The sequence below is a fragment of the Xenopus laevis genome, chromosome 9_10S (assembly GCF_017654675.1).
Source record: "Xenopus laevis strain J_2021 chromosome 9_10S, Xenopus_laevis_v10.1, whole genome shotgun sequence".
Classification (NCBI taxonomy): Eukaryota; Metazoa; Chordata; class Amphibia; order Anura; family Pipidae; genus Xenopus; species Xenopus laevis.
In genome coordinates this window covers 49,495,972-49,521,167 of record NC_054388.1, presented here as the reverse complement: position 1 = coordinate 49,521,167, position 25,196 = coordinate 49,495,972, and the positions used below count along the sequence as shown (strand labels likewise).

At 41.9% G+C, this 25,196-nt stretch overlaps 1 protein-coding gene across 9 annotated transcripts in view; it reads right to left on the bottom strand.

Moving 5' to 3' along the window:
- Positions 1-25,196, bottom strand: part of kalrn.S (kalirin RhoGEF kinase S homeolog) — a 191,975-nt gene that overhangs the window by 9,364 nt on the left and 157,415 nt on the right. For 6 of the 9 annotated variants that reach the window (XM_041578184.1, XM_041578187.1, XM_041578186.1 and 3 more), the window contains 14 exons: positions 24,713-24,843; positions 23,480-23,546; positions 23,196-23,299; positions 22,254-22,323; positions 21,377-21,463; positions 20,290-20,382; positions 20,019-20,069; positions 18,281-18,358; positions 16,556-16,741; positions 16,084-16,255; positions 13,844-14,082; positions 12,629-12,876; positions 7,883-7,982; positions 5,737-5,796 (listed from right to left, as the gene is read on the bottom strand). In XM_041578184.1, coding sequence (XP_041434118.1) covers positions 5,737-5,796; positions 7,883-7,982; positions 12,629-12,876; positions 13,844-14,082; positions 16,084-16,255; positions 16,556-16,741; positions 18,281-18,358; positions 20,019-20,069; positions 20,290-20,382; positions 21,377-21,463; positions 22,254-22,323; positions 23,196-23,299; positions 23,480-23,546; positions 24,713-24,843 — 1,686 coding nt within the window. Of the gene's footprint in view, positions 1-5,736; positions 5,797-7,882; positions 8,061-12,035; positions 12,877-13,843; positions 14,083-16,083; positions 16,256-16,555; positions 16,742-18,280; positions 18,359-20,018; positions 20,070-20,289; positions 20,383-21,376; positions 21,464-22,253; positions 22,324-23,195; positions 23,300-23,479; positions 23,547-24,712; positions 24,844-25,196 lie in introns of those variants that run through there. The other 3 variants (XM_041578185.1, XM_041578188.1, XM_041578192.1) reach the window with 3 other exon arrangements.

The following is a 25,196-nucleotide window of genomic DNA, read 5'->3' as shown; positions in this document are numbered from 1 at the left end:
TCTATTTTACCTACTGGTAAAAGTAAAGGCCTTTTCTTTACTTTAGGTGGCTGTTTGGGCCTCCATGTACTTGGAATGCCAGGGCCCATTTCGACTCCCAGTCCAGACCTGGCTAGGGCCCTGTATCCTTAAGTCTAGATCTTTTGCCCCCAGCTTTGTCCTATCAGGATAAGTAGAAACTTTAGTTGAAAAAAAAAAATGACCATGCAGATTAACTTTGTATGTCTCAATGAAAGCTGCCTAACTAATAAGAAGACATTTTAAACAGCTTTTAAATTGAAATGTATCTTCCTCAGGCCTGACAACTTTCACATTATAACTGTCAAACAGGGCCAACATTAGGGGGTTGAACACAGGTACATGTCAGACACGGCCAGGGGCTGGGGTGTTGTTCTTTGAGTGAACCAACAGGCAGGGTGCCAGTTCATGTAGTATTGCCCAGCACTGCTATGAAGGACATGTTCCCAGGTCTCCTTTTCATCAAAGTACTTTATGACCTTGTATGTTCAACTGCAAACTGAGAAACATATTGGGATTTATTTCCTTGAATCCTAGAAAAGGGTATAAGGGAATTATGCCCATTGGCCTCTGTAATGCTCAAATGATATTCCGGATTTTTACAACAATGTTTTGTAGAATTGGTATGTCTGTATCACCTACACCACTGATGATTAATGTTCTTGTCCAGCCTATGCATGTCTATGAGGGCTTCCCTTCTTCACACTTTCTTTAAATGTATTATCATCCATAAACTCCAACTACACAGCGATACTGGGAGCACAATATTATCAAAGCAGTGTCTCAGAACTGGAGCTGTGGATTTGCATTGGTAAGCCATATGCAAGACTGGAGGTACTAAAGCAGGTGCCCAAAAGGTAGATGGGGATCTACCAGTAGACCTTTAGCTGGTGATCAGTAGATCTCAAGACACTGTCCACAAACAGCTTGTCCAAATCACCTTCATGCTTCTCATTCAGATAATTATTATATTAAGGTCACATAAGAAATAGGTGTTTGTTAAATATAGCAATATACATTTTACATGAATCAGTATTTAAGTAATATGTTCCATGAAATATAATGCTAACAATGCTTTTATGGATGTAGATCATAATGGGACGACATCACTAAAAGTAGTCCTCTCATTCGTAAAGTATGGTCACTCCTTGCAAAAGGAAGGCTGGTAGAAGGGAGCATGTGTGGATCTCCATATGTTATGTGTAAGGAATAATTTTATCTTTGTTGGGATCGAGTTCAAGTTACTGTTTTAAACATTTTAAAAAATTGGAAGTATTTTATTATAATAGAATCTATGGCAGAATCTATGGCAGATGGCCTTCTTGTAATTTGGAGCTTTCTGGTTATTGGGTTTCTGGGGGGGCAGGTCTCATAAGGGGGAGCAGGTTCTGGTACTGTTGCATCCTCTACTCCCAAGGTAACTAAGCTACTGAGCCTGTACTAAAATACACCATATTATGTAAGAGATCCCGGAGAGACAGAAGGCTCCCACATTACAGAATTTGAGTTGCACCTTGTTATGCCAATTCTATTTGCAGAGGTAAAATAAACTGTTTTATGCTGGTATAAGCTTTGAAGGTACAAATAATGGAAGGTAATGGCTTTAGTGGTGGAGCAGTGGGACATTTTGGGATGTTTGCATCACAGCATCAAGGCAATTGTCCCTTGCTGTTCCATTGGGTCAGGTTTACTCTGTATCCTCTTTATTCTTGTGTAACTGGCTGCCTGTAGAATTCCCTTAGCTCAGATATGGGAGGCATTTGAACTGAAAGAATAAACTAAGAGTCTGCTGGCCCTGAATGGACCACATGACCCTACATGTCACATTCCAGCGGAGCCTGAGGAGATCAAACCAGTGCCGGAGTTGGTTACTAGGGCCACATCTGCCATGAGGCTTTTAACTCCGAAATTCGGCTCCACTAGTGCAGAGATCACTATTTGCTCCTTTGACCCACTCCGACACTGATGTTTTTAGAGTGAAGTGGGAGGGAGTGGATCATGAAAGTATGGAGGGGTGCGTGTATGGATGCTGGGTTTTCATTTGGAGGGGTTGAACTTGATGGACTTTTTTCAACCCGATTTAACTATGGTGGTTATTAGAATCAGGATATGCGAGAGGGCACCTAAACTGTAAAGTAGGACATGGATAAGAAGTATTAGATTAGAATCAATTTGGCCATTGCCACTGGTCCTACCCAGCCATGCCCAGTTAGGCCCCTGATCTCATCCAATTTTCTGATAATTCTGACGTAGCTTTTATATTTTCTAAAGGTTTTTATTCTTGAGTTTATTAAAAGCCAATGAGTAAGGGCACGAAAAGTGTCTCTCATGTCCTAATAAATGTTTTTGTATTTTTAACAAATTTTTGTTGATTGTTTTGAAAAACTCACGTTTTGGTTTTGCTTTATATATATGCTCACACGACTGGGGTGAACTGTGAGTTCTTTTTTTTTTCTTTATTTTTGTTACTGAACTATCATATACTCTGTTAGTGCCTATGTCTTAATTGGCATTCTGCACCATCCTCTTATTTTTTATTAAAGGGTCCATTTGCCTAAAAGAATCAGCCAGCTGAGTTCCAGAGAGGATAATTGAACAAAATTTGATGGATATTTGGCGAATAATAGTCCCATACAAATGTATTTCAGTTTTACTGTGGCCCTTAAGAAGCAGTACAATGGGAATCCAGTATTTACAGAACATTGAAATAGTAATATCCTGTATTTTATATTGATTCCATTTGGTTTCTATTAAAGCTGTAAATGCCTGTTTATATTTTCCGTAAAGTCTCCAATAGCAAATAATGCAAGAACTGGAGAACAAATTGCAACAATATTATGGTCAAGTAATAAATCATGCTTTTAAAGAAATGATAGGAGGATGACAGTTCCCTTTAGCAGACTTTATTGATTATAATTGATTATAATTTTTATACTGTCACAAATAAATTGTGCCTTGTCGAATGGCTAAGCAAGAGTACTACAGTTCCCTTGTAAACAATAACAAATCCAACCCACAACACCTGTTTTCTATATTTAATAGTCTTCTCCATCCCTGAACAACAGTATTGGTCAACCTGACAAACTCACCTCAGAACTTTGCTGATCTCTTTAAAGACAAAGTAGAGTCCAATCCGCAATCAGATTCCCACATCTACTAATGTAAACCAGCTCCTCCTTACTAAGCTCCTTCTGTGTGTCCTCCGGTAACAACGTCTGAAGTCTGCAAGCTTCTCTTGTCCTCCCCACTCGCAACTTGTTTGACCTAATGCCTTCTTCTCTTCTGATACACTGTGCTACTGAGCTTACACCAGCACTTACTCACATCTTCACTTCTTCTCTGGCTTCTGGGAACTTCCACACTCCTTTCTAACAGGCCTGTGTAAAGCCTATTCTTAAAAAGACTACACTTGACTTGTCTCTAAACTCATAGAATGAAATGTGTTCTCCTGTATTACTAACTTTCTACACACCCATGCTCTGTTGGACCCTCTGCAATCTGATTTTCGGCCTGCAGTCTACTGACACATCATTGTACAGAGTTACAAATGATCTTCAGGTTGCTAAAGCCAAAGGTCACTTCTCCATAATTATCCTCCTTCACCTATCATCTGCATTTGATACGGTTGACCACTCTCTTCTTATGCAAATTCTGTATTCGATTGGTATCTATAACGAGGCTGCATCTTGGCTCTCTTCTTACTTCTCTAACCGTTCGTTCTTAAGCTAACAGGTCGTCATCTCCAGTCCCACTTAATTTAGGGGGGCTGCAAGGCTCTGTACCTGGTCCATTGTTGGTCTCCCTGTACACTTTGTCTTTGGGAGATTTCATCTGCTAAATTGGCTTTAATTATCATCTGTATGCTGATGACACTGAAATATATTTATCCACCCCTCCATGAACAGCTTAAATCGAGGTTCAAATCAGAGCAGACCACTGACTTCTTGAGCATCAAGATATGTGCATGGCTCCTATCTGTCTCTAGCTCTACTCGGCATTGCACAATTTATCCACAATAACATATATGGTTTGTTGTGTTCTTTCTTTATTGGAACTGTCAAACATCCCTCAATGGATATTAGATGTTGTTTTGGTTATAGGCTGGTCTTGGATGTAAAAGCAGTAAAGGAGTGAGTGGTTGGTCTAACTCTGCAAATTTTTAAATGCTTAAATTGGCTATAGGTTGGACTATCCATGTGAGTGTTCTAATGCTCCCATTGCATAGCCCTGTGATCATTTGAATACTCAACTTCACTGCAGGTTGGTCAAGCCCATTCAATATTCCAATCCTGTCATTGGCTAAATATTCCAATCCTGTCATTGGCTAAATATTCCAATCCTGTCATTGGCTAAATATTCCAATCCTGTCATTGGCTAAATATTCCAATCCTGTCATTGGCTAAATATTCCAATCCTGTCATTGGCTAAATATTCCAATCCTGTCATTGGCTAAATATTCCAATCCTGTCATTGGCTAAATATTCCAATCCTGTCATTGGCTAAATATTCCAATCCTGTCATTGGCTAAATATTCCAATCCTGTCATTGGCTAAAGGTTGGCCGACCCATGTGAATGATTGGGAGCAGACTGATTCTAGCCTCTTTAGCATTATTGACACAAGTCATTCCAATATAAACTCACACCCCAATGAGTATGCCCAGGCCCACCATCAGGGGGTCACAGGGGGGACAGTTGTCCTGGGCCCGCAGGATTTTGTGTCTAAGTGGGGGCCCGGGCCATGTTTCACTTACTTTATTTTTTTACCTGCAGGGGGGCCCCTGATCACCAATAGTTTTTGTAACTTGTGGGGGGGGGCCCAGGCCATCAATTTTTTTTACTTACAGGTGGGCCCTGCCACCAATGTTTTTTTTAAAAAAAAACTTTTAGGGGGCCCTGGCGCCATTGTTTTTTTTAACTTATTGGGGGGCCCTGATCACCAATTATGTTTTTTAACTTGTAGGAGGGCCCTGACCACCAGTTTTTTTAAAAAAAAAAAAATTTATGGGGTGGCCTGGCACCCCAGTTTTTTTTAACTTATAAGGGGGCCTGACCAAAAATAGCTTTTTATAACTTGTGTGTGCGTGTGGGGGGGTTACCTTTATTAGCACTGATGTCTATGTGGTCTTTTAACTGTGGTGTGGAGTGGGCGGGATCTGGGGTGGGGCTTGGGGGCGGGGTCCAGGGGGCCCTGAAAATGTTGTTGTACGGGGCCCCGTGATTTCTAATGGCGGCCCTGAGTATGCCTATTTATCTTTATTACTATATACATTCATTGAGTGTTATAAAGAGATTGCAACCAGGGAACCTAATACCACAAATGTTCTCTTGTCATTAATACTCACTTATCTGTTCATTGTTAAATTCCAACCTTTCTCCTATGCTTTTCCTTTATATATAACAAGAGAAGAGTATCTGTTGTATTTTAAAGAGCACCTATGGTCTACCATTGGAACTTGTGATCATCACACAATCCCCACCTTCCAACGGGGCTTAGCTAGACCAATTAGAGTTTCCTGCCAATAGTATAATGGGATGAGTAAGGATCACAGGCAGAAGAGCTTTAAAAAGAATTTAGCACACAAATCTGTATATGGTGCTCCATATCTGCTCTCATTGTCCTCCTACTGAGACCTTTTTTTTTTACTGTTCCCAGTACAGAATGAATCCCCAACACCAGATATTCTTGTGATCCCCAGGTTTCCCTAATACTTCCTTACCTCCATACTAGCACTGGTGTCAAGGTCATCACATTCAGACTCCTCTGAACTGTTGCCATCCTTGAGGTCAGCAGAATGGAGTGAAAGAAGAAGAATAAATGGTCAATCAGAAAACAGGGATGAATTGTTAGGAAATCTAAAAACTAGATATAGTAAGAAATGTTATATCAAGGGATTTCATAGGTCACCAAGACTGGACCATAGAAAAGCAATAGTTCTGAGCTGTTCCCTATAGGGTAACCTAAGGCTGTAGAATAGGGGTGGATTTTTCCTTTCTATATTGATACTATAGCAGGGTAACTGTTTTTTCAATGTTTATATTTATCTGTAACCTTCTTATGAGCTAAGGGGGCCCAGTCTGAAGGCCAGTTAGGGGGAGATTTGGGGTGAGTGCTTATTTGTGCCCTGAGTACCCCTGGAACTATAGCAGGGTGACTGTTAAACCAATGTTTCTATATATCTGTTACCTTCTATTGCAAAGTGACTGATGCCCAAATTGTACCAATATACAGTATATCTCCTTGTTATGAACTGGAGAAGGAGGTGCTAATCAAATGTCGGATCCAAGCAAGTCTGGAAACCTCTGTGTATCTTCCACTTAGTCGTTTATTGAAAGTGTGTTCACTGACCAGCACCTGCACATTGGCACTAATAGTTTTGGTGGATAAATAAATAAGTCTTTGTTGTGCTTGTGGGACATGTCAGACGTAACATATAACAAAACATATAGGAAGGAACACAAATGACTCCAAATTATATTCATCTGCCCTCAGTAGGATTTTTAAAATTACTTGCACATCAGTGATATTTCCTTAATCACATTAAAGAGTTGAATTTGAAGAATTAGAGAGCCAAGGGATAATTCTAAACCTAAATCAGGGCACATTGTTTTATTAATTTACAAGAACGCGGGCAGGGCAATAGACTTTATTAGAATTCTCATATAGTGCTGGAATCAGTAGATACCGGCATATGGTGGACATATAAATAGTCCTTGTAAGCAGCCTTCTCTGTAAATGAGCTTTGCATTTTCTTACCCTATTAATGGGAAGTAACCATTGAAATACAAGGGGGCAGGATGGGAAAGCTGTGACATGTTCAGGCTCTGCATGCATTGGGGAAGGTAAATGTTCTGATGCAGAAGCTCATGCTCTTGACTGAATGAAATGTGGCCCCCACCCATCTTCCTCACTTTCTGTCATGGAGCAGAATAAGGGCCACTCCTACCACCATACTAGGGACTTAGGCGTCACATTTGCTGTAATCCATTTTGCTTTCATGGAATTGCTCTGTCCTGTTAGGGGATTTTTCCATTGCAATATGACACTCCAGGCCTATAAAACATTCCCACATTTTGATCAGCCTGTGCAATAAAGAGGAAAACACGGACTGTGATGTGACAAGGACACACCCAATGGCACACAGAATATGGCCTCAAAATGGGACACAGAATGGCTGACACACAAAAGACACATTCAGGATTGGGGTAAAGTATTTGATACACTTGCACCTCCATCTCTGAGGCAAATCGGAAAGAGGCTTCAGATGAGTTTTTGCCTTTCTGTGGATGAACTAGCAGTTAGGCAGGTTTTATGTAGACACAAAAGGTTGAACTCAATGGACGTACGCTTTTTTCTCAGCCGTTTAGTTTACCAAAATATATATAGAGTTGATTTGTTGAAGCAAAATGAAGCAATTTGATTTTCCAGAAACATAAAATTCCGGCAACCAATCAGCAGGTACTGTTTGGTAGTTAAATTGTCAGAAGGCCACATTACCCTTGTTTCTGCATATTACATTTTCCATGGCTCCGGAATGTGCAGATACATTTTTGCTCCATATTTATGAAACATACCCAGTGTTCTTGAAACCTTTTTCATGGATATGTAGGCTTTAAAAAACAAAAATCCATGCAGATCCTGCATTTTCAGCCGTGCCTGTGCCAGTGGGAGTGTCCGTGTCCTGGTCCAGAGCCCAAATAGCATGCACAGGAGAGGAAGGATAACTGCTAACAGGTGCAAGGAGTTCAAACAAAACAAGAGTGTTCAATCAGCTGCATGCAACCCTCCCCAATAGAGAACGCCGCCCTACAGGAGAAGCGGGAATGTGGTGAATTGACCCCGGTGGGTCCAACTCCTTTACTCACTTTCACCATGCTGCCCAGGCCCTCCTGCCTCTTACATGGGCTGTTGGTCTCCATCCCGTCCCGTTTTCTCATGCGGAGTGTGTGCCAAGAACATGAAGTCCTGTTGTACCAAAAAATGCAGGAGCTTAAATGAAGGAGATGAAACGGTGGCGGCCATAAAGCTCAGGAGAGCGGTGTCCTATTCAGTACGTTAATTAATTGTGAGTGGGAGGAGAGCAGAATTGCATACGTTAGAAAAATACATAGCCATGTTTCATACATGTTATACATGTTTCTGTGTAATGTTCTGCACTCAGACAAGGCAATAGAGAGATTTAGGGCAACAACCACAGCCCTATGTTTGACCAGGATTTGGGAACAGATCTACCTTGGAAACAATCCAAGCTTACTGACTTTATTCCCATTTGCAAATCCCCGCCTCTGCCCATCACTTAAAAGTTTGTTCTGTCTCTCTCCTCCCAGTACTTACCTAGGTACAGAGCTCATTCTCTGTACTTCCTGCTCCTGGACTGCTCTCTTTCCATTGGTAAGGCAGGAAGCTTCCCTTTGGTAAATGAATGCAGTCTACCCCTGTTCTTTCTGAGCTAAAGAGCTCTGATTTTTGGTAATTGGGAGCAAATTGGCACCCCTAGCATAATTTTTCATTACTTATTCTTTACAGTCATTTGGTCATTCCTTTAAAACACTTTCATTTTTTGGTGTTGCTGTTCCTTTAACTTACTTTTCCCTGGGACATAGAGATCAAAGCATTTGAAACCCCATGCTGAGATGTTTCAGTATGGCCTGAAACATTGGAAAGTAAGTAGAACTGGGTATTTTTTCAGCTTTGTTTTAATCAGGCTTGGCTATGGGAAAGAGAGCAGCCCATGAACAGGAGGTACAGACAGTCAGGCCTTTGTGCCTGGGTAAGTACTTGAGGGAGACTGTATTCACTTACCCACGGTTCTTGTGATGCCACGAGAAAGAGAGCAGCCCAGTATAAAGAAATACAGAGAATCAGAGCTCTGTACCTGAGTCTTTAAGGAGGAGGAGATTCACAGGGGGTGATTCATGTGTGACCATGGTAAAGAGAGCAGTACAGAGATGTACAAAGTAACTGAAGTCTGAATCGGGGGTTTAGTACTGGGGTGAGACTGTATTTAAAACCCCAGGGTGTACCCTAGTGCAGACAGCACCATGTTTTAGTTCAAGTCAGTTTAATAGGAACTAAAGTCAGTCTCTAGTTAGCAGTCTAAAATAATCCTCACATTTTTATCTTGAAAAAGACACTTGATAACATGTTTTTAGACCAATTCCTACCCTGGTTTTTGAAGGGATGTCCCAGAATATCCATATCCCAACTATTTTTGTGAGACACCAACAGGCTAAGATAATGGGTTAAGGAACAGAGCACATCATTTGCAGTTTCCCAATACATGTCCATGGGAAGCAGTGCAGACGGATAGGTGCGATCTGAGCAGCACAGCAACAATCATAACCTGCATTCTATAGGCCTTTTAGTCAGTTCCAAACCTGATTGTGGATAAGAGAGCAGTTCAAAGGTATGTAATGGTGGGGGGGGGGGGGAGAGATTTACTCAAGGGGGGTTCAAAGTAGAACCCAAACTGATTTACCCTTAGATCATTTAAGAATTTACTGTATATAAAACAAAAGCATCCTGTCTCTGTATATGTGTGTTAAGACTCTGCCCTGCCCAATGTTTGGGTAAATATGTGATGACTGGCCTTGAGCAATGACATGTTTGAGAACTGGGAAGAAATATTGGTCAGCTCCAGGCAGATCCAGCTATTGTCAGATCATTTATTGGATCACCATGAGCATTTTTATTGGCAAAACCACAAAACCAGTAACTGGAAAGTGTGATATGACGTCAAATTATTCAACAAACAAACAAATAAATAAACAAATAAATAAATAAGTAAATAGCAAAATCAGATAAAAAAAAAACAAATACTTTCAAAGGCCAATCATTTTAATGGCAAAGTAAAATTATTCAGTGGAAATGCACAACGCCCCTAAACCCCCAATATCTGACACAGCAGATTTTGTAAATGACCATAATATATAATCAATACCCAGTGTTTCTCTTTTAAATGCCCTTTATTCACCCAGACTTCAACAAATACTGCATTGATGGACTCTCCAACATAATATGGGTTAATTCTGATGGATAACAGACCCCAAAACAAGAACATTTCATCCCCGAAACAGGTTTCATGTTTCCTCATCAGTGCTACTTGTGGGCAGATTCAAATGTAACCCTGTGCCCTGTACAGGAAACAATGGCTCTAGTAAACTAGGAAGCTGGACAGCATTATATTAGAAAAACACACATACAACCAAACCTACTACTACTGGCTGACCATTGGCAAGAGAGAAGTCAAGGGAAATTAGCTTAAAGGAACAGTAACACCAACAAATGTAAATGCCTTTAATTAAGTAAACAAAAATATAATGTACTGTTGTACTGCACTGGTAAAACTGGTGTGTTTTCTCTAGAAACACGATTCTAGTTTATATAAACAAGCTGCTGTGTAGCCATGGGGGCAGCTAATCAAACACAGGATACACAGCAGATAACAGATAAGCTCTGTAGTATACAATGGGATTCTTCGGAACGTATCTGTTATCTACTGTGTATCCTGTGTTTGATTGACTGCCCCCATGGCTAAACAGCAACTTGTTTATATTAACTATAGTATTGTTTCTGGAGCAAACACCTTTTTTACCACCAGTTTTACTAGTGCAACACACAGGTCCAGACTGAGAATTAAAATAGGCCCTGGCATTTCAAGTACACAGAGGCCAATCAGCCCACATAGAGGCCCACTAAATAAAGACTTTCTATGGGACCTTATAGCAGCACCTTTGGAATTTGCCAGAACACACAGATTGCCAGTCCGGGCCTGGCAACACAAGAGTATATTATATTGTCATTACTTCAAAAAAACTTTCATTTGTTGGTGTTACTGTTCCTTTAAAATGATCTAATCTCTGTCTTCAAGTAGCTGAGAAAGTCAACTTAATTTAACTAAGGAGAAGCTATAAGTTACCCCTTATATTAATTATATAGGCAACATACAATATGGTCAGAGCAAGCTAAGCATGGCACCAGCACAGTTAACCTTTGCCATGTTAAATAATCAGTAGCTGTCCTTAGGCACTCTCACTGGGTAACCAAGCACCCAGGTAACTGATAGGCTAATAATTTGGCTTCCTACACGATATGCTTAGCCGGAAGTAAAATGTGAAAAACAAAAAAAATTATCCCAAAAACTCAGAAATTGAGTTAAAAAGCTAGTTTAAGTTAAAAGTATAGGCATATAGACCAACTGGTATTCAACCTTACGCGTTTCCTACCCTCTAGTACGTAATCATATGCCATACGCGTCAGGCGGAATACCAGTTAGTCTTTATGCCTATTCTTTTAACTTAATGTTAAATAAAAACTAGCTTTTAAACTTAATATTCCAATTCTTTGGGATTTCTTTTGTTTTTTGTTATATGTGCCCTTGGAACTAGGGGCTATATCTCAGTAACCATGGCCCTTTCGACAGCCTTTCTAAATTGCAGCATTTAATTTTATTTTTCTTTATTTAGAAGTAAAATATGGGCCCAACGTAAAAGTCCCATGCATGGCCATGCCTCTGATCTACCCGCATTATGTAGAAACCCCCATCCAAGATACACTCAAACCCTGCACACTTCTCCTCAAGTCAGCCTATGATTAGGTGCCTAAGTGCACAAAACGCAAAAGGCTTTGTCTGTTATTTGCCTAATAAAGTCTGCAGTTCTTTTATTTAACCTGCCAGTGCCGTTTATTTCCTTGGTATGGCACATCTCCTTAAGCCCAACTGCCTTCTAGATCTGCAACTCACACTTTAGCATCAATTAGGTTTCCAGGGCCCCTGACTGTTGTAACCCCTGTAGCCCCCTGATGTCAGCAACAACCCAGGAATGGTCTAAGGCCTATCATAACAATCAGTGCCACTTGGTGATGGCAGTTAGGGGCTGGCATGGAAAGGGGAACAAGCCAAAAATGAACTTGGTTTGCAGCATATGATATGACCCAACTTCTTTTTCTGGGCCCCCCAAATTACTGCAGTGATTTTAGGGTATAGAATGAAACTCTGTTTAGCTCATGAAACCATGCTCCCGGTGAAAATTTATTTTACATATTTAAAATAGTACATGGAAATGATTCATTACAATACAGGTACAATGCTGCACATTGCGACTAGCATCATATTGCACAATCTGACTCCTTGCATTTCTCTTTTTTTAAAAAAAAAAAAAAAAATCTCTTTTAGGGTTTATATAGTGCAAAATACTTTATACAGGAATGTACTGGTAAGGGGCGGGGCTCGCAAAACCAAAATATTTTTTTTTAACAATTTTAACCGTGAACATATAATTATATATATATATATATATATATTAAAATAACAGAAATAAAGTCAAATTAAAATTATTACAGGCTGTACATAAACATTGCCATAGACAACATGAAAATTCTCCTCTTTGAGGAGCTCAGGCCGAGTCCAACACAATATCATCCCAATATACAGATAAGGTAGCTTGGCGCTATAGTCCAGTCCAAATTGGTTCCGTGTCGGCACAGAACCGGTAAAATTACCATTAAAATCTGTACAACTATAAACACAATGTGTCCCGCACGCTGGCATGGGGCGCTTCCACATTCTACACTAAATAAAAATCCATTTACTGCTTCCCGGCGCCACTTACTTGATGGATCTGTCGCTATTTTCCGAGGAAGGTTTAGAAATATGCCCCAAGACTGATCCCGGAATCCAGCCTTCTGCTGCCGGGGAATGGTTGTTGGACGGTCGGAATACCAGGAACATGTTCTGCTGATTGATGGCTAGAATCTGTACAATCTCCCCATGGTACACACAGATCTCATTCTCCTTTAGTGCATAGTAATCCTGGATAACCACCATGGAATTGGCCCCATTACATCCGCTCAGATCACTCTGCAGGGAACCAGAGATAGGACAGAAGTCAATGCACATGGCAAGTTGGCAAAGGAACTTACACTTGCACTGGAACCCGAGTGATGTGTTATTGGGATATAGATCAGAACATATGCAGAGCAAATGGGGGGTTTGGGAAGGGGGCAAAGAGCTGCAGTTGTAGAAAAGAAGAGTGGAGGACAGCAGCTATAATACAGCAGGATTGAGAAAACAGAGCAAAATGGAGACAGTAAACCATGATAGAGATAGTAGAGGAAGATGGAGGCAATAGAGCAAGGTTGGGGGCCCATGTGCACTGGTGCCACTAGAAAGCAGTTGGAGAAGCTTTGGCTCCAAGTTGGAGTTCTTACTCTACTAATATACTTTTCAAGCATTAACTTAAAAGTGATACTGATACTAAAAAACTACTTTTTAAAATATGACTGTACATTAAAAGTTACCTATAGGTCATGTTGATCGTTTTTTGCTCAGAGGTTTGTTGTGTGTGTAATTGTTAGTTTCTAAACCTGACTGTTTTGCCAACCTGACTGTCCCATCTCAGCCAGTCAGTTTAAGTTTCTAATGCTAACGGACTCCTGCTGCAAAAACATGACAGCCCCCTCATACAGGAACATGGGGCATCAGACAGGTAAAAGCATTGCACAAATAATTTATGGCAATGTTATAAATAGCTTTCAAAGGCAATATTATGCTAGATGTAAAAAAAGAGTTTAATTTCTGGTGTCAGTATTTCATTAACTCCACACTGTTTATGTGCTCCACCCTCCTTGGTACCAAGCGAATTAGATAGCTATCCAAAATCGAGTACAGAGACTGAGAGCTTCATACCTGTGCAGGTAGTATAGATTATTAGGTCCCACCCTCTTGCCTAACCAAGAGGAAGAGAACAGCCCAGCAGTGAGAAACTCACATCAGAAGTGTGAACTCAGCACAACACAAGAAACGCAGCTCAGACTATAGAGATTACCTGATTTGGCTCACATTTCTCTGCATGCGGGTACATTTCATACCCAGTGCTGCCGTTAGAGGTAGGTATTTTCCATGATGGTAGGGACTGTTTACGCATTTGAATGGTGACATCTTTTTCAGACCCTGCAGGTGTGGTGGAGAGAGGCCTGATGGTCGGGGAAGGCCCTCTGCTTATCTGAGGCTTGTTAATGGCTGCGTTGCTCTCCTTCCGCTGGTATTCTATTGGGGATTGGAGAGCTGGTGAAAAGAGCGGAAAATATAAAACATTAAACACTTGCACATTGATAGTCACAGACTCTCTAAAGTCTACACAAGAGGTTGGTATAACACTATGACAACTGATTGTGACTTCTGGCCTTGCACATGGACTGCATGGAACCCAACAAATGTGCAACCACATGGTATGTGTCACCAGTAGGATCCCAGGTGTATCAGCTGTAGCGCTGCCTACTGGAATAGTAACTGGGGGGTTGTGTGTCAGCCCAAATGAAAATTGGCCATTGTAAAATCTGGTTGGGCTATATGTGGTCAGATTCCATCTGGCAGTTAAATTGGGTCAAATCATTTCATTTTAGTGTTTCTGAATCTACTCTTGTTGGAGCTAAGAACTTCAAGCGAGATACTACAGTTGTACTGAGTGGGTGCAGGAATATGTTGTAGCTGAATTGGGCAATTTTCTACCAGCCAACATGCACTGACAGAGATAATGCCTGTGTGCCACCAGCCATACTATTTATAGCTGGCAATACAACTTGTGCCATTGGTACATACTGTAAATTTAGCTATCAATATGGGTGCAGCCATAACATATCTGCAGAGGGTCCCACCCCAGATTCACATGGATCCCAGACCCTTTCCAAATTTAGAGGAATTAAAGAGACTTACTAGGAGGGAGGGAGAAGTGCAGGCATGAAAGGGAGAAAAGCACAAAGTTATAAAGGTGGGAGAGAAAACACAAAGGAGAATACAGGCAAAGTCACTTTATGCCACCCCCCTTAAATGGGAACTGCATCCAAAAAACTTTCTATTATACAATAATGTACTTATTTCTCTGATTCTAGAAGCAATGTAGCTGAACACTCAGGGTTGTTAATTAGCTGGCTTTGCCGAGTTGTTTTAGAAAACCATCAGTGCAGAGAAAATAAACAGCCAGACGGATATTGTTTAAAAGTTCAACATTTACATACTGTATATCTATAACCCCAGTGAGAATGAGGAATACATTGATATTGGGAAGCTGCTTAGAATTATTATTCTCTTTAACTGGGCAACAAATATATATTTTAATGGAGTTCAAATACAGGTATTGGATCCATTATATGGAAACCCATCCAGAAAGCTCCGAATTATGGGCAAGCCATATCGCATGGACTCCATTTTATTCAAATAACAAAATTTAAAGAAAAATATTTTATTTTTTCTCTGCAATAATAAATCAGTACCTAACTAAGATGCAATTTATTCTTACTGGAGGCAAAACAATCCTATTGTAATTATTTCATTATTTTAATTAAGGTAAGTAGATTTAAGGTATAGATGTCAGAATTACAGAAAGATTTGTTCTCTGTCTTACTGGAGAGCCACAAGGTGGCCATATCACACACGAATGCCTATGAAGTCCTCATGCTGGGACAGCTGTGTAAATTCAACACCCATTAATGGATTTAGATAAATTGGCATTGGGCCTGGGAATATCTGCATAAGACCCACTAGGAATTACCCTTAATATTCCAAGGTACAAAGCCCTTATTCTCTGCATATCATTCTTTCTGGGTTGCTCTCTTTCCTGTGGTCAGGCAAGGGTTGGGTCTCACCACATAATATGAGGATGAGGCTGTCAGTGATTTCTGTAGCTCACAATAAGGTGTTTGCTACTAGATGGAGTTCTTGTTCCATCACAATTTGGAACTATTTACCATCATTCATTTAAATTAATCCAATAAAATAAATTGTCTGTTCTTTCACATGCACAAGCCCCATATTGACCATGGAAAATAGTGCAGCCCAGGAACAGGAACTGATTAGAATGTATTTACCTTCCCAGGGGTAGATTCTTAGAGGAGATAATGTTAATGTACCCAGATCTTACTTATAACTTATTCTCTCCCGCCTCCCTTCTGCTTTTGTAGCCTCCCCCTTCTTTTACGGTTACAAATAAAGAGCATCTTACTCTCCCACCCTTAATCTGTGCCCCACCATGTGTTCCGAAGATAGTTAGACCTCATTGCTCTTTCTCACCATTCAGAAAGTCCCTCTGGGTCTCCAGAACTTGGCTGATGTCCTGCACCCAGGCCTGTTTAATGTCAGCATTGGCCGCCTGCAGGATCACTCGCTCTGACGTCTCCCGGCTCCTTATGGCAAACTTGCATGGGTCGTTATCAATGTTCTCTTCTAAGATGAGATAATTCATCTGCCGGGGAAAAGGAACCCACAGTCACACCCCACACTTAGCTTTGGATCTGCTGGCATTCTTTATAGAACCAGACTAGAATCAGTATTATTCGGCAATTACACAGGTGGTAAATCCCGGGCCCAAGTTACTAACCCAGGTCCTTCCTACAGTTCAGTCACACAAGAGCCTCCATATTGGAGAGGGCAAGGTGCAAACAGAGATCCCCCCCCCCCGAATTGGACCCCTCCACAAAATTCTAAGCTCTTACTTAAGTACAACTCCCAGCACCCACCAAAGCAAAGGTCCCAAAAGCCTCACCTTTATGCCCTTTTTGAACATGTAACCCGGTGTGGCGGAACCTTTCCGGAGGAGCTCACTGAAGATAACTATTTGCTCAAATAGGAAAACCCGTCTTTCCTTTGTCCGAGACTGGACCCCAGATTCTTGCTCAATCACATAGAAGGTGTCCTGCTGTAGGAGCTTCCCCTGGGCTGTCAACTTCCCCTGGGGACAGAGAAGAAAAAGAGGTTACCCTGGTCAGTACCATACATTGGGGATACTTCTGGAGGTTTTTGAGAGTTCATGTAATTCAGTTAGGTGCAAATAAACCAGGCAACCCAAACCTGCCTGTGCATCAGGCTTGAGTTAGAGAATGGAGAGTCCCAGCAAGGCAGAAAGAATGGGACCCTCACCTTATTATGGGTGATTACAACTCAGGTCCGGACTGAGAATTAAAATAGGCCCTGGCATTTCAGGTACACAGAGGCCCAATCAGCCCACATAGAGGCCCAAACAGCCCCCACCAGCTAAATACTGACTTTCTATGGGACCTTATAGCAGCCCCTCTGGCATTTGCCAGAACCCACAGATTGCCAGTCCAGGCCCGCTCCCACCAATGGCTGAAGGTTCGCATGACAGCCCTTCCTTGTGTCCCACTTCCTTTCTCCTCTCAGCTGTCAGTTGTTTATGTTATTACTGATAAAGCAGTGGGACCCCCATAATAATTCACAGGCCCGGATTCAGGGCCGCCATCAGGGGGTCACAGGGGGGACAGTTGTCCCGGTCACACAGGATTTTGTGTCTAAGGGAGGGCCGGCCATGCTTCACTTACTTGATTAGCTAGGCCCCCCCTGCTTTCAGCGTGCTGATGCTGCACAAAAGGCTGTACAGGGATTGGATATGGGGATCCAATCCCAATGCAGATTTACCGAGACTTATTCTTAAAGGACCAATGAGGTTACAGGAAATCTTAAAGCTTCTGTGCACAGAGCTGCTGTGTCATATTTTGTGCAGCAGCACGCTGAAAGCAGGGGGGCCTGGCTAATCAAGTAAGTGAAACATGACCAGCCCCCCCTTAGACACAAAACACAGGCAAGCAATTTTTTAAAAAATTTGGGGGGATCTCACCAATTTTTTTTTACTTACAGGGGGACCCCTGATCACCAATGGCTTTTTATAACTCTTGGGGGGGCCCAGGCAATCAATTTTTTTTTTAACTTAGAGGGTGCCCTGATCACCAATTATTTTTTTTAACTTGTAGGGGGGCCTTGACCAACAATTTTTTTAAAAAGAAATTTACGGGGGGCCCTGGCACAACAGTTTTTTTAACTTATAAGGGGGCCTGGCCATCAATAGCTTTTTATAACTTGTGTGTGTGGTGGGGGGTTACCTTTTTTAGCACTGATGTCTATGTGGTATTTTAACGGTAGTGTGGAGTGGGCGGGATCTGGGTTGGGGCTTGGAGGCCGGATTTTGTTGTACGGGGCCCTGTGATTTCTTATGGTGGCCCTGCCTGGATTTGTGGAGAGGCCACCAAGGCCTGGGCCTAGGGCAGCAGGAATTTAGGGGCGGCATGCTGCCCAATCACACCTACATTGGTTCGAAAACACTGGGGATGGATGGAAATACAATAATTTTTTTAATTTCCCACGCGCCGATCCCCATTGTAAATCCGGCCCTGATAATTCATGGTGCAGCTCTTTCCATGGTTGACAAAGTGCTCTGTACATCTTTGGGGGGTAGCAGAAAGTGGTGCATAATTACCTCAAATCCCTGCAGGCGGCCTAGGTTCATCATGTCGTTGCAGCGTTTAGGTACAAGGCACATTAATTCCACGGCTTTCTGTGACACAAAAAAACACAAAGCAACATGTTAGATAATCCAGGTATTGTTTAGGGGTCTTGGGAGCTGGAAGGAAGATGGTTTAAGGGACAGCGTGGTAATATTATCGTTATACTCATTATAAGAATGTGGTTTGTGTAATTGACACAGATCCACCAGTTCCCCCGAAGGGCCTGTAATAAGGCAAATCCAACCCAGCTGCTGTGGGTTTGTGCAGCACCAAGCACATTATTTGTCCTATAAATTGAGCCTGGTGAGCTAAGAATACGCCATGCTATGTTCTGTTCATACCCAGTCGTGCCCCTCTGGATAATTAAAGCTCAGAGTGGTTTTTACTTCCAAAATAGTAACCAATGGGCAGGATCATCTGAGCACATCCACCCCGAGGGCATTAACCCTGTCCAGTGACTGATTCAAATAAAGGCATAGAAAGTGTTAAATCCATTTAGGATTAACCCTGTGCCTACATGTACTACCCCCCCCAACTTTCCCTGAGTAAGTGAATCAAATTTCATCTCTGTACCTGTCCTTGTCCTTGTACCTGTACACTGTTTCTCTGTACTTACTACTTCCTGGGCTGCCCTTTCCAATGGTCTGTTGGGGTGGCCCCTGGGTAATTGCATCAGAACTCTGTACCCAGATAAGTATTGGGGGACACTGAATTCACTTACACAGGGGGAAGTTCCTGTCTGACCATGAGAAAGAGAGTAGCCCAGGACCAGGAAGTACAAATAATGAGAATTCTGGCTCCTGCTCAGATCATTTTCCATTGGCTGATTTACATATCAATAAAAAATACATTGGAATAAAAAGTATTATTTGGACTATTTTACCCTGTGCAGAGAGCTGGGTAAATGCTATGTGCTGTTAGCTACCAGAGAGCAGTATACGTGCACACTTGAGGAAACACCCAAACTGGGCACAAGATCAAAAACAAGTAGATAAAATTCAAAGCAAATATAACATGAAAATGAGATGATAATTAATAAGCAAAAACATGTTTTGATATGTACAGCTCTCATTACTGCAGCCAAGAAACAAGCCAAATCTGAAACATCTGCACCCAAACAGGCCCGGATTTGTGGCGTGGCCTCAAAGGCCCGGGCTTAGGGCGGCACAATTTGCACAGGGGTCGGCGCTAGGATCGTGCCACCAAGGAAAGGCGTGCGCAAATTGTCCAGCAATGGCCTCGGGACGCCACTTGCAAAAATCCAGCCCTGCACCCAAAACCTATATCCAAGTGCAGCTAGGTCACCCATGATGCATGCACAATCATTAATAAATTATTAATAAAAAGGAACACTGCCCAAAAACGTATTGTTATTTGAACATTGGCATTGCAATTCTAAGCAATTTCCCAATATACATTAATAATATAGTTACATATATAAATAATTGCTATTAAAAGTAGTATCTGTTTGTCCCTTTTTGCCCTCCCAACTGACTCATGAAACAGTGAAGCATAAGGCAGCTGATTAATGACCAATTTCTCAAAGTTATAGAAACTTTAAAACCAAGACCAACCCAATGCCTCAGTTCTGAGATCAAAACACGTATGAAAATGCTGGCTGCATATTGAGTTGGAGTAGCTTTATACAAGGAATAAAATGATATCTCTATATTCAACTTAATTACAAACATATCCATGGAAATGATTTACCTCGATTTCCGAACACTCCAAACCAGCCTTCTGACTGTACTTAAAGAAGTCCTGAAACACAGATGATTGGTAGGAGTTAAACATCAGCTAACTGGGAAGAAGGTGCTAGGAAGTAGGAAATCGGTGATTTAAGCAGTGGGTGGGACTAGAGAACTCTGATGGAAGCTTACAGGTGGAGGGGCAGGAAGTCTGTAACGCAAGTAGTGGGTGGGACTAGAACAATGTGATGGAGGCTTACAGAGGGAGTCTCAAGAACATTTGTACTACTCACCTTTAGCAGGAGTTGGTACTTGGTTATCCTTTGGATCGGCTTGATAAGAAAATCACTAAGAGTAAATCTCGGATTCACTTCCTGCATGAGATCCTAGAAAACATGGCCAAGCATCACTACTAGGCCTTTAACTCTTCTTTCCATACAAATAACATTGGTGCCCTGTACCATTCCTATAGTCCAGGCTAGTGAAATTCTACTCATCACTACCCATTTCCAGCTAGTACCTTTTAAAGGGGTGGTTCGTTTTCAGTTAACTTTTATTATGTTTTAGAATGGCTAATTTTAACCAATTTTTCAATTGGCCTTCAATTTATTTATTTATTTTTTTAAAGTTTTTGAATTGTTTGCCTTTTTCATCTGACTTCTTTCCAGCTTTCCAATGGGGATCACTGACCCATAGAGAGCTGCTGAATAAAAAGCTAAATGACTCAAAAACCACAAATAATATCATGCTCTACAACATTTAAATGATTAAAAGATGAACAAGTCCTTTAATATTATTCCTATCCTGAGCCTGTCTTTATACAATCCCTGCCATAAAGCAAGGCAGAACTGTTAGTCTCTTTTACAGCCCCCTTACAGCAGAATACACTGAACCCATACCTCCCAACATTTTGGAAGTAAAAAGAGGGACAAAAAAAATTTTTCCGCACGTAGCGCAGCAATTTTTTGACCACACCTCTTTCTGTGGCCACACCCCCTAATTACCATGTTTGTTTTACAAAATTTGGCAGGTTATGAAAGTTTGAAAATATTTCTCCTTATCTAAACTGTGTTTTTGTGTCTCAAAATTGTTACAAAGTATCTTATTTGCACCTGTTAGCTGTTCTGGGCTCTCTGCTAAAAGCCAATTAAGTGAGAAACGTTGTTTCTTTTTCTGGCTGTTCAGTGCAGAGAAAAGAGGGACTTTCCAGTACAAATGAGGGACTGCGGGTTGAGCTGTCAAAAGAGGGACTGTCCCTCCGAAAAAGGGACAGTTGGGAGGTATGTGAACCTTTTATGCAGATTATCAGACTGGGCAGGGTAATAAACTGGCATATAATACTGGTAGGATTATTGCAAAGAAAAGATTACTTTTTTTTACCTCAAAGAAGGCGTCGTATTCAGCAACCACAAACTCTGAGCGAGGTTTATTTTGGCAATACACCACATACATGTGCAGTCTCCTCTCCTAAACAACAAAACAATCATTAACTGGCTGCTTCTCTGATAAGTTACAATAAGTTACTCCCTTGGGGCAACCAACTCAAGGGAGAAGCCAGGAGGTATGAGGGCAGAAACAGGGAATAAGTCTGAGCTCTTTAGATGGAGAAGGGGAAGACTAGTTGGGACTAGGGTTGCCACCTGGCCGATATCTTATCGGCCTGGCCGGTAGAAATGATGGCTGATCTCAATAATAGGGAAAAAAGATAAATATATAGAAAGGCCGGTATTTTTTTCCAGAAAAGGCAACCCTAGATGGGACAGATATAAGGCCGTACTGGGGGGGCATAAGTCTGAGCTCTTGGTAGATAGGGGAAGGGGCAGATTAGATGGGACAGACATAAGGCTGTACTGGGGGGGGGAGTGGAATAAGTCTGAGCTCTTGGTAGATAGGAGAAGGGGCAGACTGGATAGGGCAGACATAAGGTCGTACTGGGGGGAGGGGATAAGCCTGAGCTCTTTAGATAGATAGAGGTAGGGACTAGGGTTGCCACATGGCCGGTATTTTACTGGCCTGGTCGGTAAAAATGTTGCTTGATGCCAATGTTATTTATAGGGAAAAACCATAAAAATATAGGAAGGCCGGTATTTTTTTTTCCAGAAAAGGTGGCAACCCTAGCAGGGACAGACTAAGTAGACAGGTATGAGATTCTATTTTTCTGGGTGAAACACAAAAAATAGTCCATGAAAGGAGCAACCATATAAAAATGAAATATATAAGTAACATTTCCCATCACAGTGCGATGGGAAATACTCACATGCTTTATAAATAACTGCGCCAACCTCTCTGGCTTCAGAAGGCATTCTTCAAGTTCTCCCAAGTAAAAGCTGCAAAATAAAAATCAGCAAGGTTTTATTAGAGACCTGGGACAAAACCTGGTCTATTGAGTGCATACAAGAGGGCGCTGTATAAATAATATGTGCAAAAAGCTTAAAATGGTAAAAGTCTCTTAGCAGTAATGGGTTGAGAGAAAGAATCAGAAGAAGCCTGTGGACTAAAAACTCAGCAGAAATGCAAGTTCATAGAGCAGCGTCAGTGGAAGTAGTTGATCCCGGGCGCAACCTCCTTAAAGTAGCAAGCCAAATGACCAATATCTAAAAACAATTAGAAGGACACAGGGGCATGGCCGATGGATTTCCACAGGATAGTGAACAGTGAGTATGATGGGATTGCACCTGATATAATCATATCTCCAGCAGACAGACCCCACTGATCTCAGCTGTCAGTTCCACTCATGAACTAAGGGGGCCCATCCTGAAGCACGGTTAGGGTGAGATTTGGGGCGAGTGCTTATTTGTGCCCTGGGTACCCTGGAACTATAGCAGGGTGACTGTTACCCCAATATTTCTATATATCTGTAACCTTGTTATGAGCTAAGGCCTTTTACGGTGAGATTTGGGGTGAATAAACTAAACTAGAGATGAAAAATCACATTTAAAGGCTCATTTCAATACCTTTTGCATGGTTGCACAGGAACCAGTTTACTCTATACCTACAATCACTGTTAGTTTTGCCACAAAGTGGGTTTAAGGTGTGTCTAAATTAAAAGGGAACAGCTGACAACACCACATAAGAGACTGTGTGCCTATTACACTTATAATAGTTGCACCCTAAAAGATGTGGCCCTGAGAGAGGGCAATTAGGGAATGGGGAGGGGGCAAATGTCTATGAAACTGTCTTTCCGTTTCCCCACACTCACTCCTTGTGCCACTCATAGATCTGGTGAATGTTGCCAAAAACAATCTTGTCTTTTCCGTTCATATCGTCTGGGGTACCTCTCTCTTCCATCTTAGGAATGTACGTCTGTAAAGCAGAGATGGGAGATTGCGTGAGATGGACACACAAACCTAGTTGCATGCCAAGGCTCAATCACTCATGCCAAGTGGGTTTCCTATGCCCAATTCTCAACTGGGGAATGAGAGACTAAAACAAAGGGACCTTCAGTTTGCCCATGTGCCAGTTCAGTTGTCAGAAGGCACTTACCTCTACCACAAACCCAAGATCCCTGACATAATCCTTCTCTGTTTGCACCAGTTCATTCAGTACGAACCTGAGGAGAGAGATGCATATGGGTCACAATGTGCTCTGAGTATATGTATGTGTGGCATTGATGTAGTTGTAGGCTGGATGGATACAAAGTAGTATCAATGAGCTTGGTCTCAGTTTATGGTTTACTAGAAAGTGCTTTATGGGCAGCTAAAGGGAACTATGTGAGTGCCAGAGGGGACAAAGCAGAATCAGGGCTCCTTTAGGGAATTTATGTGTGCTGGGCTACAGTATGGTACTATACAAGCTAGAGGTTCTGCAGCAGCTGCACATCCAAGAGCAGAGGGCACCCGCACAGCTCACAATGCTGCCAGTGTTTTACCCCAGTGATAACAGAAAAGCGTTATTATTTATCCTCTAGAAGAGAAGTCTCATTGTTCTCACAGGGTGCTGCTGGCAGGGGCCACTCAAAGAGGCGGGGAACTCAAGGGAATGGAGGTACCGTACAGCCTCAGCAGTTTCTAATTTATGGTAAGGAGACATAAGGGTTAATAATGGGGAGTCTGCTAAAAGCACAGGGGTGCTGCACCAATGAGGAGAGTTGAGAAAGCTAACTCAGGCGGCAGTAGCCTGCAACTTAGCAGGGGTGGCAAAATAAAAAAGAGCTGAAAGAGCTTTTTAAATTTGGCTCTTCTAATGCAGAGAGCTCAATTGTACCCTCTGCACTAGCAATGCAGCCCCCGCTCCAAAGCGAAAATATTAAGACCGGGGGGGCAGCGACATTGACTTGGCCGTCTCAGGGTGGCGTAGGGGCTTGAAATGCACCTGTAACAGCAGTTAACCTGGAATGGGCCATTTGTGGTGAGATCCCTTCTGTATCTGTCTATAATGCTTTCTAATGTAAGAGTAACCATATCCCTTGCAAGCATCTTTTTTTCAGAAAAACAACCCCAACCTTGACAGTCTACCCTCATAATTTAAATCCTCCATCCCTTTTCCCAATTTAGTTGCCTGTCTGCACTCTCTCCAGCTCCTTTATATCCTACTGCACTGCATACTCCAGGTGATGCCTTATCTTCATATGTAACATAAAATGCAATTTAAATGCAACAGTTGCCCAGTACATGGGGTCCATAAGGAATTCATCATACCATGGTTGGAACACTTGAACCTATGTCCAAACATGTGGGGCTTCTGTGGTAATGTCATTGGTCTGTTGGGAATACTTACATCCTGCCCCTGAGTGCTTTGGCTTTTTGCTCCTCTTCATGGTTCCTGGGAGCTGGCGAGGGGGCCAATCCCTCATTCACATAGCCTTCATTTATATTCTGTGGGCCACGGTAAGAACCTCCATCAATGGTCTGCAAAAGTAAAAACAATGTTGGCTTTGTGTTAGATGCATGCAGCTGATGTATTGGTAATATGCAAACTTAGCTGTTCCTGCTGAATTGTGCTTAGCACAGCGGACTACCTATGCTGCCATAGTTTTATGGTTTCTCTCTTAAAATCCCTGTGGCTGTGGGCAGGGGCAGCTATGTGGGGCCGGGTCCCTCTGAAGATTTTTTAGGTTAGGAGCACTCTTGTTACACCACTACTCTCTGTTCAGGATATGAGCTAATTTAGGGGGTTGGTCCTACTGAATTGTGCCGAGAGCAGTCTATTACCTATCCTGCCATTGTTTATGGTATATCTATGTACAGACTATGAGCAAACT